The sequence below is a fragment of the Schistocerca serialis genome, chromosome 5 (assembly GCF_023864345.2).
Source record: "Schistocerca serialis cubense isolate TAMUIC-IGC-003099 chromosome 5, iqSchSeri2.2, whole genome shotgun sequence".
Classification (NCBI taxonomy): domain Eukaryota; kingdom Metazoa; phylum Arthropoda; class Insecta; order Orthoptera; family Acrididae; genus Schistocerca; species Schistocerca serialis.
The window spans coordinates 572,244,207-572,257,961 of NC_064642.1; the positions used below are offsets into that span (position 1 = coordinate 572,244,207).

Genomic DNA, 13,755 nt, shown 5'->3' on the forward strand with positions numbered 1-13,755 from the left:
GTCCTTCCAAAAGGGCTAGTGGACATAAGAGGAGATAAGCATAGCCTTAGCATTATAGAAACCACCTTTCCACTCTATGCCAAATTTCTGGAGAGGATTTAGAGCACTTTGCTGACAGAATCAGAGCTGTGTCATGTCATCCAATATACTATGGGAAAGCAATGAAAGGAATGAATTACTAATCAGCAAAGTTTAAACTCCCTGTGTAGATGTATTTTTTCATGGGATTGACTCACTGGTAGGTGCTGAGGTAAAGGGAGCTTTACCAAGGACAATGTCATACAGCTCACATGTCTACGGGAGCAGTCTTGGCAAATCGTCCCTTCTTCCACCAGGGTAAACCCAACCATGTAAAATAAAAGGGGGCAGTGTCACATAATAATACATATTATAACTGTGATACCGGCTGCTGAAACATGTGTAGTGGGAAATTTCACAAAGAATCTTCCAACGAGAGAGAGAAGTGACTTAGCAAAAATAAGCACGGAGACAAATCATTCACAATGAAACAGCTCTACTTTAATCCATGTAAGATTTGATTGTGTTTTCATAGAGAAATTAAAAAATTGATATTAAAAACAAAAAATAACATTTGAATAACACAGTGTCAAAATGGAAGCAGTAAATATAGTAAGACTCTTGAGTAGTGAATGTGGATTCTGGTGATGTGATGATCTAAAAACAAAAGAAGTGAATTTTATAACAATTATCAATGAATTAACATTTTAAATTATGTGATAAATAAGTTTAATGAGTATGATTTAAATTTTAAATACAAATGGCTGTTTGTGACCAAATGTGGTTGGCCATGGATGGCATTTTGACTAGGAAAATGATCACATGACAAGTGCAAGTACAAGAAGATTCAGTGCTTGGATCTCCACTGTTTTTAGTTTACAGAAATGTCTTACCCAGTATTATAACTTATGAAGAGTGCTGAACCAAAAATCATTTAACACTATACAAGAATTTTAAACATGTGATAAAAGTTATCTTTTTTATTAAATTTGCTGCAATTGCAACTGTCAATACTATCTGTGGACTTTCAGTGTGATTATTGAGGACTTTCAGTGTGTTAATTGATCTGTGTGTGTTGCATGATCTGTGTGTGTTGACTAGCAGTGTACTCTATACCCATGCGCGCGCGCGCACACACACACACACACACACACACACACACACACACACACACACACACCACACTTAGTTCTGTAACTGTTACATCATATCTCTCACTCACACTCCCCCCACCCCCCCCCCCCCCACCCTCCCCCCGCCCCACTCTCTCTCTCTTTTATGTCTTACAGTGCTTTCCATACCCCATTCTTAGCCTTTTGGTATTTGTCTTCATCTCTCTGCAACACGTCCTGTTTCAATCGAAAATTAGTTGCTGTAGTATCACCATTCTACCGTTGTATATTATTTTTTTTTTTTTTTTTTTTTTTTTACAGGGCACAGGGCAGTGCGTGTGTGTGGGGGTGCATGGGGGGAGGAGGGGGGGCTTTAGTCTATTATATATGACCCCATCATTTATCTACTAGTGAGTTGTAACTTTTTTCATCTTTATTTGTAATTCCTATTTTAATTCAATTTGCTTCAGATCACAGCCCGTGACATTAATGTGAAGGAAGCAGCTGTCCAACAAGCAAATGATGAGATAGAGGAATTCAGACAAAATTATCAGACTGTGGCAAGACATTCAGCCATTCTTTATTACTGTATAACTGATCTTCGTGCTATTAACTATATGTACCAATACTCCCTGGACTGGTTCCTGAACTTGTATACATCCTCTTGTACCAAAAAGTAAGTTATCTTATGCAGCTCATCTTCAACATGACAAGTAATGAGCAACAATGCCAAAATTTCACCTTCAGCAACAGGCTTTTTAAAAATCTCCTAATGTATATTTCTACTAATCATTGGGTACTTAGGATGATGATCAAGTGATTTACCAATAAAGCCGTGATCAAAATAAAAAACTTGACAACATGTAGATGTTATTAATACATTAACACATAACTGACCTTTATTCACATTAAATATAGAAATATGAACTGTGAACAGTACGTATTTGACTGTCCCTGACAGATGCGTTATCATATGAAGTTCTGTTTTGTGTAAGAATCTGGATCGACTGTTTGAAAATAAAACATCCTGCATAGAAAACTGTTTAAATTACTGATCAGTGAATTGGAATGCACTGGCTTACTGATCGATAAACAAAATTAATAATTGTCTGAGGACTATGAAAAGAATTACAAAATTGACCCAAATTTTCAAGCAACTTTGCAATATGAGTCTACTTATCAGTATGGTATTGTACCCTCTCTGATGTGGATGCATGCTTTGATTCAGTTGGGAGGAGTATCATAAACCCATTGTATCCTCTTGTGAGGCAAACTGGCTCAAAATTGGTCCTCGATATCCTGGATAGTGGCAATGGGATGGAGGGGACATCTGAGATGGTTCCAGACATTTTCTCTTAGGAATAGATCTGGGTATCTTGCTGGACATGGGTGTTCCTGAACGTCACATACGCAGTCCATAGAGACAAATGCCATGTGTGGACAAGCATTGTCTTGTTGAAAAATGTCACCACACTGCCGCCTGAAAGGTAACACGCGAGGATGCAGGCTATCAACGACATACTATTGTGCCATCAGAGTTCTCTCAACCTCTACCAGCCATGACCTAAAGTCCTACTTGATGGCTCCCCACACCAAGACAGCAGAAGTAACATCACTGTGGCTCTTCAAAACATTGGAAGAATAGGACCTCTCCCCAGGTCACAGCCATACTCATTGATGATGGTCATTTAGGGTAGTGCAAGACTGCAATTCATCACTGAACACAATGCGATGCTATTCTTCAGCAGTCGACACTTCCTGGTCATGGCATTGTGGTGTTTATGGCAACCTACCAATGGTTCAGTAATTCCTAAATCTGGCTGCTATTTAGTTTCTGACCATCTGACCAATGGTGCAAAACGATATAGAAAATACCAGAGAGTTGATTACTTGTCTTTGTATTGCAGGTGGAGATATAAGGAGTTACAATTCCTGCACATGTGGTGGTCAGATGTGCTCAGTCAGAAATATGATTATGTATATGCCTCCCCTAAAGTTCCCATGCAGAGTAACATTGTGCCACTGTTACATCTGAATGCCCTACAAATCTGCACATTGCACAATATGCTGTCTGTCAAACGGAGACTCTGCACTGAGGCTCCTTACTCACTCTGTAATATGATGATATCACTGTCTTACATGGCTACATGTCATTTCCATGTTCTCCACAGAGATCATTCAACATCTGATGCTGTTCATGCCCATTATCTAACATAACAGGCCTGGACAAAACATTAAACATGAACAACCCTAATGCACTCTGGCAGCCATTCTACCTGTCACAAGAATTGTATCTTTAAAAATTTACATACCCACCAATGTAACATGTACAAAGTTACATTAACATCTGACCATGTCTTCTCAGTACTTCAGTCTCTTTGTCAGGCAATGTATATGAGAAATATATTGAAAAAGGATGATAAGAAGGAAGAGGCAAATATGTTAATGGAAGTTAAGTCCTACAGTGCATCATGATGTAAGGATGTAGTGATAAGTAAGTTCCCATCTTCAGAGTTCAGGGATACTAGAATTGTTTGAGATAATCTAGATACCATGTGTCATGTAGCAGGCATGCAGATCTCTTGGGCTGACAGTTATTCTAAGCACATTTCTGTGCTCAGGCATTTTAATACTGGTTATTGCTATATAAAACACTGTGCAGTGACCAGAAGGTAGTTGATAAATAGCATGTGTGGTTTCATATGTTGCTTTGCCTTAGGTATTGTAAGACAATCCCATTGTGGGGCTAGAGCAGTGTTGGTGCATGGGTCAGGTTTCACAGTGAGGACAAGTGGAGTGGTAGAAGCCTTGGAGTAAAGAGAATGGTTTGAGAATGTCACATTGTTTGACTAGAATGTTACAAAGTTTAGGAGGATGACAGAAGATGACAGTGTGTGATGTGGGGAGGATACCAGGGAGAGAGAGACTAATTTACTTGGAAGAGTAATATGGTGAGGTATTTAAGGGTTGGATGATACTTGCTGTATACAAGATGTGTAGGATTATTTGGGACATATAAGCCTGGAAGAGGTCTTAAGCTGGCATGCCAGTGATGCAAGGGCTGTAGAAAAGGAAAAAAAAAACTGATATGGAAGGAGTGGCAGCTGTCAGAGTGCTGATATCATAGCATTTGGTTGGTTTTATACTGTCTGAGGTTTGGATGTGGTATTCAGTGAGACAGAGGTCAACATCAAGGAATGAAGCTGTGGATTTGGAAAAGGACAAGGTAAATTTGGGTTGGAAAGAGGATTTAAGCTATTACCAGACATGGAGGAGTTCTTCTCCATGAGTCCAGACCACAAAGATGTCACTGATAAATATGTCTTACTTTCTGGGTATTGTGCTGTGTCTCCTCCACCAAGCCCACAGAAAAGTCAGTATAAGACACGACTATCCTGTTTCTTACAGCAGACTTCCAGATTGGTTCACAGATCTAGCTCCCAAAGGGAAGTAGTTATGGGAAAGAATAAATCTAGGTAGGGTAACATTAAATGAACAAGATCAGTGATGGTCAGTATAGATATTATCTTTAACCCTGTACTGGAGTGGTAGTCACCCTTTCCCTGCAGCCCACTAGTGGGTAGTAGGTGATTGGGGATTAAAGATATTATAATTAGATTTTCATAAAATTGTGATAAAATATTTGTTGAGTTATTATTGTTAGTGTATATGCATTAATTTGTTGCAACTCAGGTTCTTAGATTTTATAAAGTAAAATTACTTCCCTACATTATAAATCACCATTGCTGAGTGTGATGTGGCCACCTTGCTGAGGATTAATGGTGTTGATGGAATATAATTCACAGTAAATGTGTTTACAAAATATTAATTTTGTAGACAGTAGCTGAAATAAATGTTCCTGAAATTTGGTGGATGTGACTCAGTTTGTTCAAAATAACAACTGTTGACCAGAAATTATCTTCATTCCATTGCTTCACAGCAGATGATGTTTCTTGAATGAAAACATGGCAGAGAACACCACAGTTCTCAAAAGACATGAAAAACAGTTATTGTTTCAGGTGTACAATTTATTTCATCACAGAATACTCTGAAGAACTTACATCATACTGGGCCTCCCACACAATTTCTCATGTGTCTCATATGCTCTTGCTAACAATTGATGTATTGTTGTGTATAGTAAATTCACTAATTACAATTATGGAAGTTGCTGATAATTACAAACATGTTATCATCCAGTGTTTACAATTGGAAAGCATGAATGTGATACATGCTTTTCATTAGTTTAAAAACCATCAGTCTCTTCTCACTGCCAAAAGCACATACAAGTAGTTAATAATATTTACCCATTATAGATTATTTACATTCAAATACATATTTTCTTTCCACACAGAACGTATCAGTATAAGTTTCATTTTTTTCTCTATGACGGAGCATCTCAAGTATAATATCACATCTCTCTCTCCAATATGCAACAAATCATCAGTAGAAAGTGATTTGACTTGAATGATTCCAGTTTGTGTCAGTGAACATGTAATAAACAGAAGTTGCTTTAATTTATATAACAACATAAAAAGTCTAATATCAGTTTTATATGTAAGGTAAGTAATGCACATCAGTGGTGGTCATACCAATTGTGCTAGTGGATATTACAGATGTAAATAATAATTCTGCATTCAACAAATCTCATATACCTAGCTGCAGTAAAACTTCCATGTACTGATACAGTAGTTTTGAAGAATACCATATTCATTTCATAAATTTCCAATTCAAGCATATACATATACACATAACACTCTAACACTTCTTACATTTAAACTTTTGGTATTGTTGTCTACTGCTAAATGTGGTGATGTGAACTGCATCTGATCTTGGTGATATTGCTGCATAGTTACATAGCCAATAAAAGCTAAAGCTTCAAACATAGCACCAAAAGTAGGCCTATTCTTCTCCCCCTTCTTGCAAACATAATTCAAATAGTATGGGTGATAAAACAGCAGAGCATACATTTCCTATCTCAGTGTTCCTGTATCAGAAAAGTACAATAAAAAGTACAGAATAGTGCGAAGACATGAGTGATCAACTCTGTATCACGGAAAGAGTCAACACTACTGTGTTATACATCTGGTTTTGCATCACAGTGTCTTTCTCCTAATGTAAAAATATCTCACCACAGCAAAATCAATACCCTTCTCCTCAATACTATGAATAGGCAGTAACATAGTTGATGAAAGCAAATATGTATATACATGTTTGTGATATATCAGTCCACTGAAATCACTAGTAAGTGCAGAATATGTAATGATAAACATAATGTGAAAATGTCTATATCAGTTTCATTTTCCTACTCTCTTATCATGAAACATACAATGAACATAACATAACTATAATCTGTCATCTATGTTTAGGACATAGATTGCAATTTGCAAAACAGAAGCGTGTCCTTCCTTCTAACTGTGTAAAAATCAGGAATCATTGTGAAGGCAGGCAGTAGCATGAAACCTACACTCTATATCTAGACAAAAGAAATGTAAATCAATATGTACTTCAGACTAGGCCAAATGTCAACATTAGCAGTGTTGTATCATAATCCATTAGGAAATCAGGTACAGTTTTGACATGATAAGAGATTCCTACAGTGGTTAAATTTTAATTTCTCTTCCACATAACAGTAAGTATCTCAAATTATAGCAGAGTAATTCACAATTTCACTATCAGTGTGTGTTAATACTATAAGCCATAATTCATATTGTAAAGCATTTCCAGTTCTCATCATCTATGACAGTACAAGAGCTGAATGCAACAACACTCTGAACAAATAAACAAAGCATCACCTCCTCCTTCACATAATCAAAGTACCATAGTGTGGTGTATTCATAATCATCAGTATATCATTGTGCTTGACATAGCTAAATAAAACTTTCAGCCGTAAGTAACTGTGTGATCAAGGTATATACGTAGAATCCACTCCATAGGCATTGAACTTTAAGTAGTTAAATTTGTGAGTAAGTAGTTGTCTTGAGTATCTAATATGAAGAGTTTTGAAAAAACATGGCTTAACAAGACAAAACAATAAGTCTCCATTTGTGGTTACTAGTCCATGTGTGTGTGTGTGTGTGTGTGTGTGTGTGTAACCAAAATCATCTCTTCGTAAAACAGTAGAATTACTCCTAATATAAGTGTTACAAGATCAGTATTTGTGTGTAGGAAAAACCAAGTACATCCTCATAATCAAAGTTCCATCTTCTATCAAATAGTGCCTATCTAAAGATCACTGTGTCTAAATCAAATAGTCACATGTATATACATACATGTGTAAGACAGAGGTAAAGGATAGTCTAAGAAAGTATGTGACATCAGAAATGTGTTACTGTGGAAGTAAGAGTCACATTGCTGTGACCATTGTGTCTGCCAAATGCATGATGCATAAATGAATGTTCACCCCCTGAGGGAATTTACTAATTTTCCATTTCTTCATCAACTGTAGTAGTTTCCTTTCTACTGCTTTTCTTTTATAAATTGGCTTGTATTGATTACAGCTCCTTTGCACTATCCTCCACTTTGCATTTTTGGTATCGCCCTTTCAACTGCGTTTCTTTTATAAGGGCTAACGAAAAATGGCTCTTCAGGTTTCAACTTTAGTTTACACTGATAATTCTTCACTATACCTTGTCTCTTATCAGAAACATCCCTGTATTACCATAAAAAATTCTCTAGTTCCTCTTCAACCTCCATACTCAAAGCTTCAGCTTCCCCTCTCTTTTTTGATACACATTAGACTGTAAGAATCATGAGTTATTTCCCCAACATAAAATTCTTCATCTTCCACATAGTATCTTCTATCATCAAATTCCTCTACCATCTAATCTGGTTGCTATTACTATTATTTATCATCACAGTCTGTCTCTCCTGAATTTCTCATCTTAAGATCAATAAATGATCATTTCATATCGTACCAATTAAAATCCAGTTCATTCTCATTACTAAACTTTAATTCATTTCCTCAGTCACTTAACATCCCTGCACAAAAGAAACATAATTTATTTTGAAAAACAATATCATACTTGTCCGATGATCACTTTACTACTCACTCCAGTTTAATCTTGACTCCAGTCACATGAACCTCAGCAAAATTCTCCCTATCTTTTTTCCTATTTCTCAGGTTTTTTGATATCCCACAAATAGGACTTCCAGTGTCAAGCAGGCAATCACTCCTCCAATTATCAGTCTGAACAAAAATATTTGGACTCCTCTGTATGTCACAATTACCAATGTTTTCATCTTCATTCAATAAATCCTCTTCTATCTCTTTGAAATCCATATGTTTTTCTTTCTCTAGAGGTTCTCCATTTTCCACAGGTTGTAAGATTTCCAAAACTACACTGTAATCCACTGGCACCTCAGTATGCTCAAAATTCACCCACCTCTCATTGTGTATGTCCTGACAAATCCCCTTCAAAACATCATGCATTTGATTGTCATTATTAATTCTAGAATGAAATGTTTTTTCACTCTACAGCGGAGTATGCGCTGATATGAAACTTCCTGGCAGATTAAAACTATGTGCCGGACCGAGACTCACACTCGGGACCTTGCCTTTCGAGGGCAAGTGCTCTACCAACTGAGCTACCCAAGCACGACTCACGCCCTGGCCTCACAGCTTTACTTCTGCCAGTACCTTGTCTCCTACCTTCCAAACTTTACAGAAGCTCTTCTGCAAACCTGCAGAACTAGGACCCGTGCAAGAAAGGATATTGCAGAGACATGGCTTAACCACAGCCTGGGGGATGTTTCTAGAATTAAATTTTCACCCTAAAGTGGAGTGTGCACTGATATGAAGCTTACTGCTGGCATTAATTCACATTAAAAAACTTGTTCCTCTTAAGTTGCGCCTGAATAGCTACTTCATGACAAATATTTTCTTTCCCTTCAGTTTTTTTCTTCTAAGTAATCTTGCATTGAATCTAGGTTATTATTTACATCCTGCACATCACTTTTAAGACTATAAATTTTGTCTAACATTTCACCTAATTATTGATAAAATTTGTCAATTTTTTAAGTTAAATTTATGTTAAAATTTGTGCATTCCTTGATTCAACTCTGTCAATATTTTTATGATTATCTTGCAATCCTCATCAGTCATCTGATGAACTCTGAACTCTTTTGTTGCTGTCTAGTGAACAGTAACATATACACTTTTATCTTTCATTCCTCCATCATTGGTTGCTCTTCCATTTTGTCACTTCTGCCAGTTCATTGGTGTTTCCATGTGACAATGCTATATTTACTAGGGGACTCCAAAGTGGTTCCACATTGACTAATGCAGCTCACATACAGTGTCAATCTCCTCAGTTTTCTCTTGGCCACAGGGGTTCCTTCCAATATGACAGAAGCATTTTTAGTTTTAGTATTTTATTCATTTTCAGCAACTGTATTTATTGAAATACTCGGCAACCATCTGAACAAAAGAAATTTTATTTCCTCTAGTAGTTTCAGACACCTAGTACCCTTCTTCAGAAGGCTTATCAGCAATACATTCCTTATTAAAATTGAAGTGGTTGGAAGATGTGTGTGTCTTCAATTTGTTTTTCCTGTACAGGTAAATAGTTCTTTGTGTCTGGCTTGACACTAGGTTCAGTATTTTAACATCAAGCCAGAAGCAAAGTGTTACAGTGTAAAGTCAAGTACTGGCACTTCAGTTGGAAACGATAGAGAAAAGATGGCTGTGAGAAGATGTCAGCCAACCGCACGCTGACCAACCCCTCACCAGGACAACAACATGACAGCAGCAGCCCCTACAAGAAGATGACATAAGCATCACAACTGACTGGCGCTGCCCATGTTGAATAGCAGTTTGAAGACTGGTGACTTGGATAGGAGTGTCAACCCTAGTTACTTCGCTAGTACACTCTATGTAACACTGACTTCGAATAGTTTATACTGAAGAAAATTCATTATTTTGTATGTCACCCTCTGCTTGTGACACATCTGTGTAATTACAAAGTTACATATTGTCTCTTTTCTTATTGTAGTGAAACTCCTTAATATGAATTGTTTGATTTGATTGTCTAGCAAACAGAGTACATAGAATTCCTAGACTCCACATATCTGATGACAAGCATAGAGACATAACATGAAGAACCATCCATTTGTACAAGAAAATCAAACTGGGCACTTGCAAGAACTCCAGCCTCATTACTTTTAATTAGGAATGTATTGCCAATAAGCCTTATGAAGAAGGGCACTAGGTGCCTAAAACTGGCAAAGTAAGCAAAATTTCTTTTGTGGTACTGGTTGCTGGTTATTTCAGTAAGGTTTCCACTGGCTGATAGATAAAATGCCACCTTCCTAGAATTGTCCTTGTATGCTGTCTGCACGTCATTCAATTGAATCTTGATTCTGTTATTGGTATCCTGTGCAGTGTTATCACAACTGTGCCACTTTGTTTAACATATTAAAAACTTGCTCCCTCAAAGTTTTAAATCTGAATTAACATTGATTTGACTGTCAATATATTTCAATGATTCACTCTTATTTCTTACATAAACCGTTCACTACCACTGACTTTTAACATTGGTTGTGAGTTCTTTTACTGTGTGCTTCATGTGATCTGATCTTCACCTTGGGTACCATGTATAAAAAGATTACTTACTTGGTTATAGAAATGGTCTTCAGTGGTAGCACCATTAATTCATAGCCTCTTGCTGAAAATGGTTCTGATTGCTTAATTACATTGAGGAATAATGAACATGGTACCATGTTTTTGTTTTCACTTATTAGCATTTTTTTATTAGTATCTACCTTGTGATGACCAGTTTTTCCTAACTGACATTACTTTCATTATTATTTAACCAGTAAATCTCATATGATCTGATAAGTCCACTTTCCTTCAAGACAATGTTATCCATAAACTAAGCTTAGCAACTTTACAACTTGACATTAACAAGAAATGCCACAGTCCAGTGACAGCCTTTTTACCAGTTGGTGACTGGTGTCTCTCTTTAAATCACTTGTGTATAATACAGCTTTAGGAAACACTGAGTTCACAGATAACATTGTCTGTACCAGTATTCACTTACAGCAATTCATGAGATAAACATTATTTCCTTTAATAAAAATTCACTAAAAAGTCTCCAAGCAATAAGGAATTTTAGCATATAGAAAGCCAGTTAGTCACCATACAAATGTTAACAGGATGATTTCACATCACAGATCTCTATGCGTAATAGTGTACAATAACATGGAAATTTTAGTCAATTGGATTGTAGCCATGAACTTTTACCAGTACTCATATGAATTACACAGAGAGGTTCCAATGAGGTAACTAAGCATGGACTAAAGGTTATCATTCAGAATGAGGCATATAAAGACGGGCTTAGTGATATTTTGTGAATTTGGTAACTACATTTTAGTTTTTAATACTGACTAATAAGGATTTCATGCCACATATGATGTTTATGTCCTGAAAGAACTTGCATTTCAGATGCTGGGTGGTGCTCAAAATAGCTTGGTTGCATTTGATGGTTTCATTCTAGAGTGGACAATGCCCTAGTATAAACTGGATATAACTTCTGCAACATGGTTAATGGAAAATGACCACCAATACAGGAATGCCTCAGCTGGTGTACCATTGGAGACAGCACTGAATAGAACATGTGCAGTTGTTCCAACTGAGTCATGTGTATAAAGGGCTTGGAGAAAATGAAGTGAGTTAAACATTTGTTGCCAGAATATGGTGTGCATAATATTGAACACCAGGGTTGCCCCTCACTTCCAGCACTCAAACTGAAAATGCACGTTGGAAAATGTGGACTAGTGATTGGGGAGTTAACAGTGAAGTTGTTGCAACAGTGGTGGCATGATTGTCACTTGTGAGGTTTCCCATATTAAGCCAATGAGTGGAGCACACTGCACTGAACAATGAAAGAACAGTGTAAAATTGATTATAGTGAAATTTATATCAATCAGCAAAATGAACCTTATTGTTGAAGTGAAGTAAATGAAATTTTTTTTTTCCAATGTCAAAAGCTAGGCAATTTCTTTATAATACAATATATCGCTAGAGTATTATTGTTTGTCCCCCCTCTGTAACATATTATATAAATAATAACTTCACTTTCATACCTCATTCTGTTGAGACCTTTCTCTTGCTATTGTCTTCATTGAAGTCAATATGAAAGTTGAAATAGTTGAAGAATTGTACCACTCAGCATGTAATATTTATCTGGGGAGTGTAGTTACCAGTAAAGGAACTGATGACCTTCAGCAAGATGATTTTGTTGACCTGACTGCATGTTCCAAACACAGTTCAGATTATAAATATTTATTAAAGATAATTGATATATACTCCCAATATGCATGGGTCACTGCTGTTAAGAGTACAACTGGTGCTGAGTTTGCATGTGCTTTTAGAAAAATACACAGAGGAAGTAATAGGATTCCAATTCATTAACAGACTTAGGTGAGGAATTTTACAGTAGGTTTTTCAAAAAGCTTATCGAGAAACATGAAATTAATTACTATTTATTATTTTCGACCTTGAAAGCTATATCTTTGGAGCAATTTGGTAGAGGTGTTAAGGAAAATGTTTTTAAACATTTCAAACAATGGAAAATCCAAGATGGAATGTAACAATACCAGAGAAGTAAAGTTGCTACTCACCATATAGCGGAGATGCTGAGTTGCGATAGGCACAATAAAAAGATTCACGCAACTAAAGCTTTCGACACACACACACACACACACACACACACACACACACACACACACACACACACACACAAACATAAACACAACTTGCACACACATCTGGGGTCTCAGAGAGCTGAGACCACACTGCAAACAGTAGCACCAGTGCATGATGGGAGTCGTGACTGGGTGGGGGTATTGGAGGAGGCTGGGGCAGGGAGGGGGAGGGATAGTATGGTGGGAGTGGCGGACAGTCAAGTGTTGCAGTTTAGATGGAGGGCAGGAGAGGGGGGAGAGGGTAAGTAGCAGAAAGGAGAGAAATAAAAGAAATTAAAAGACTGGGTGTGGCAGTGAAATGACAGCCGTGTAGTGCTGGAATGGGAACAGGGAGGGGGATGGATGGGTGAGGACAGTGACTAATGAAGGTTGAGGCCAGGAGGATCACACGAACATAGGATGTATTGCAGGGAAAGTTCCCACCTGTGCAATTCAGAAAAGCTGGTGTAGGTGGGAAGGACCCATATGGCAAAGGCTGTGAAGCAGTCATTAAGATGAGGGATACCATGTTTGGCAGCGTGTTCAGCAACAGGGTGGTCCACTTGTTTCTTGGCCACAGTTTGTAGGTGGCCGTTCATGCTGACAGACAGCTTGTTGGTTGTCATGCTTACATAGAATGCAGCACAGAGGTTGCAGCTTAGCTTGTAAATCACATGACTCGTTTCACTGGTAGCCCTGCCTTTGATGGGATAGGTGATGTTACTGACCAGACTGGAGTAGATGGTGGTAGGAGGATGTATGGGACAGGTCTTCCATCTAGGTCTATTACAGGGGTATGAGCCATGAGGTAAGGGATTGGGGTTGTGTAAGGATGGATGAGTATATTATGTAGGTTCGGTGGACGGCGGAATACCAAGGTAGGAGGGGTGGGCAGCTGTCGAAGTGGAGGTATTGCTGGTGGTTAGTAGGTTTGATATGGACT

At 37.5% G+C, this 13,755-nt stretch overlaps 1 protein-coding gene across 1 annotated transcript in view; it reads left to right on the forward strand.

The window, feature by feature from the left end:
• LOC126482097 (dynein axonemal heavy chain 7-like) overlaps positions 1 to 13,755 on the forward strand; it is a 482,833-nt gene that overhangs the window by 255,739 nt on the left and 213,339 nt on the right. Inside the window, exon 14 of the mRNA XM_050106073.1 lies at positions 1,601 to 1,806. Within this exon, the coding sequence (XP_049962030.1) occupies positions 1,601 to 1,806 (206 nt within the window). The remainder of the gene's footprint in view (positions 1 to 1,600; positions 1,807 to 13,755) is intronic.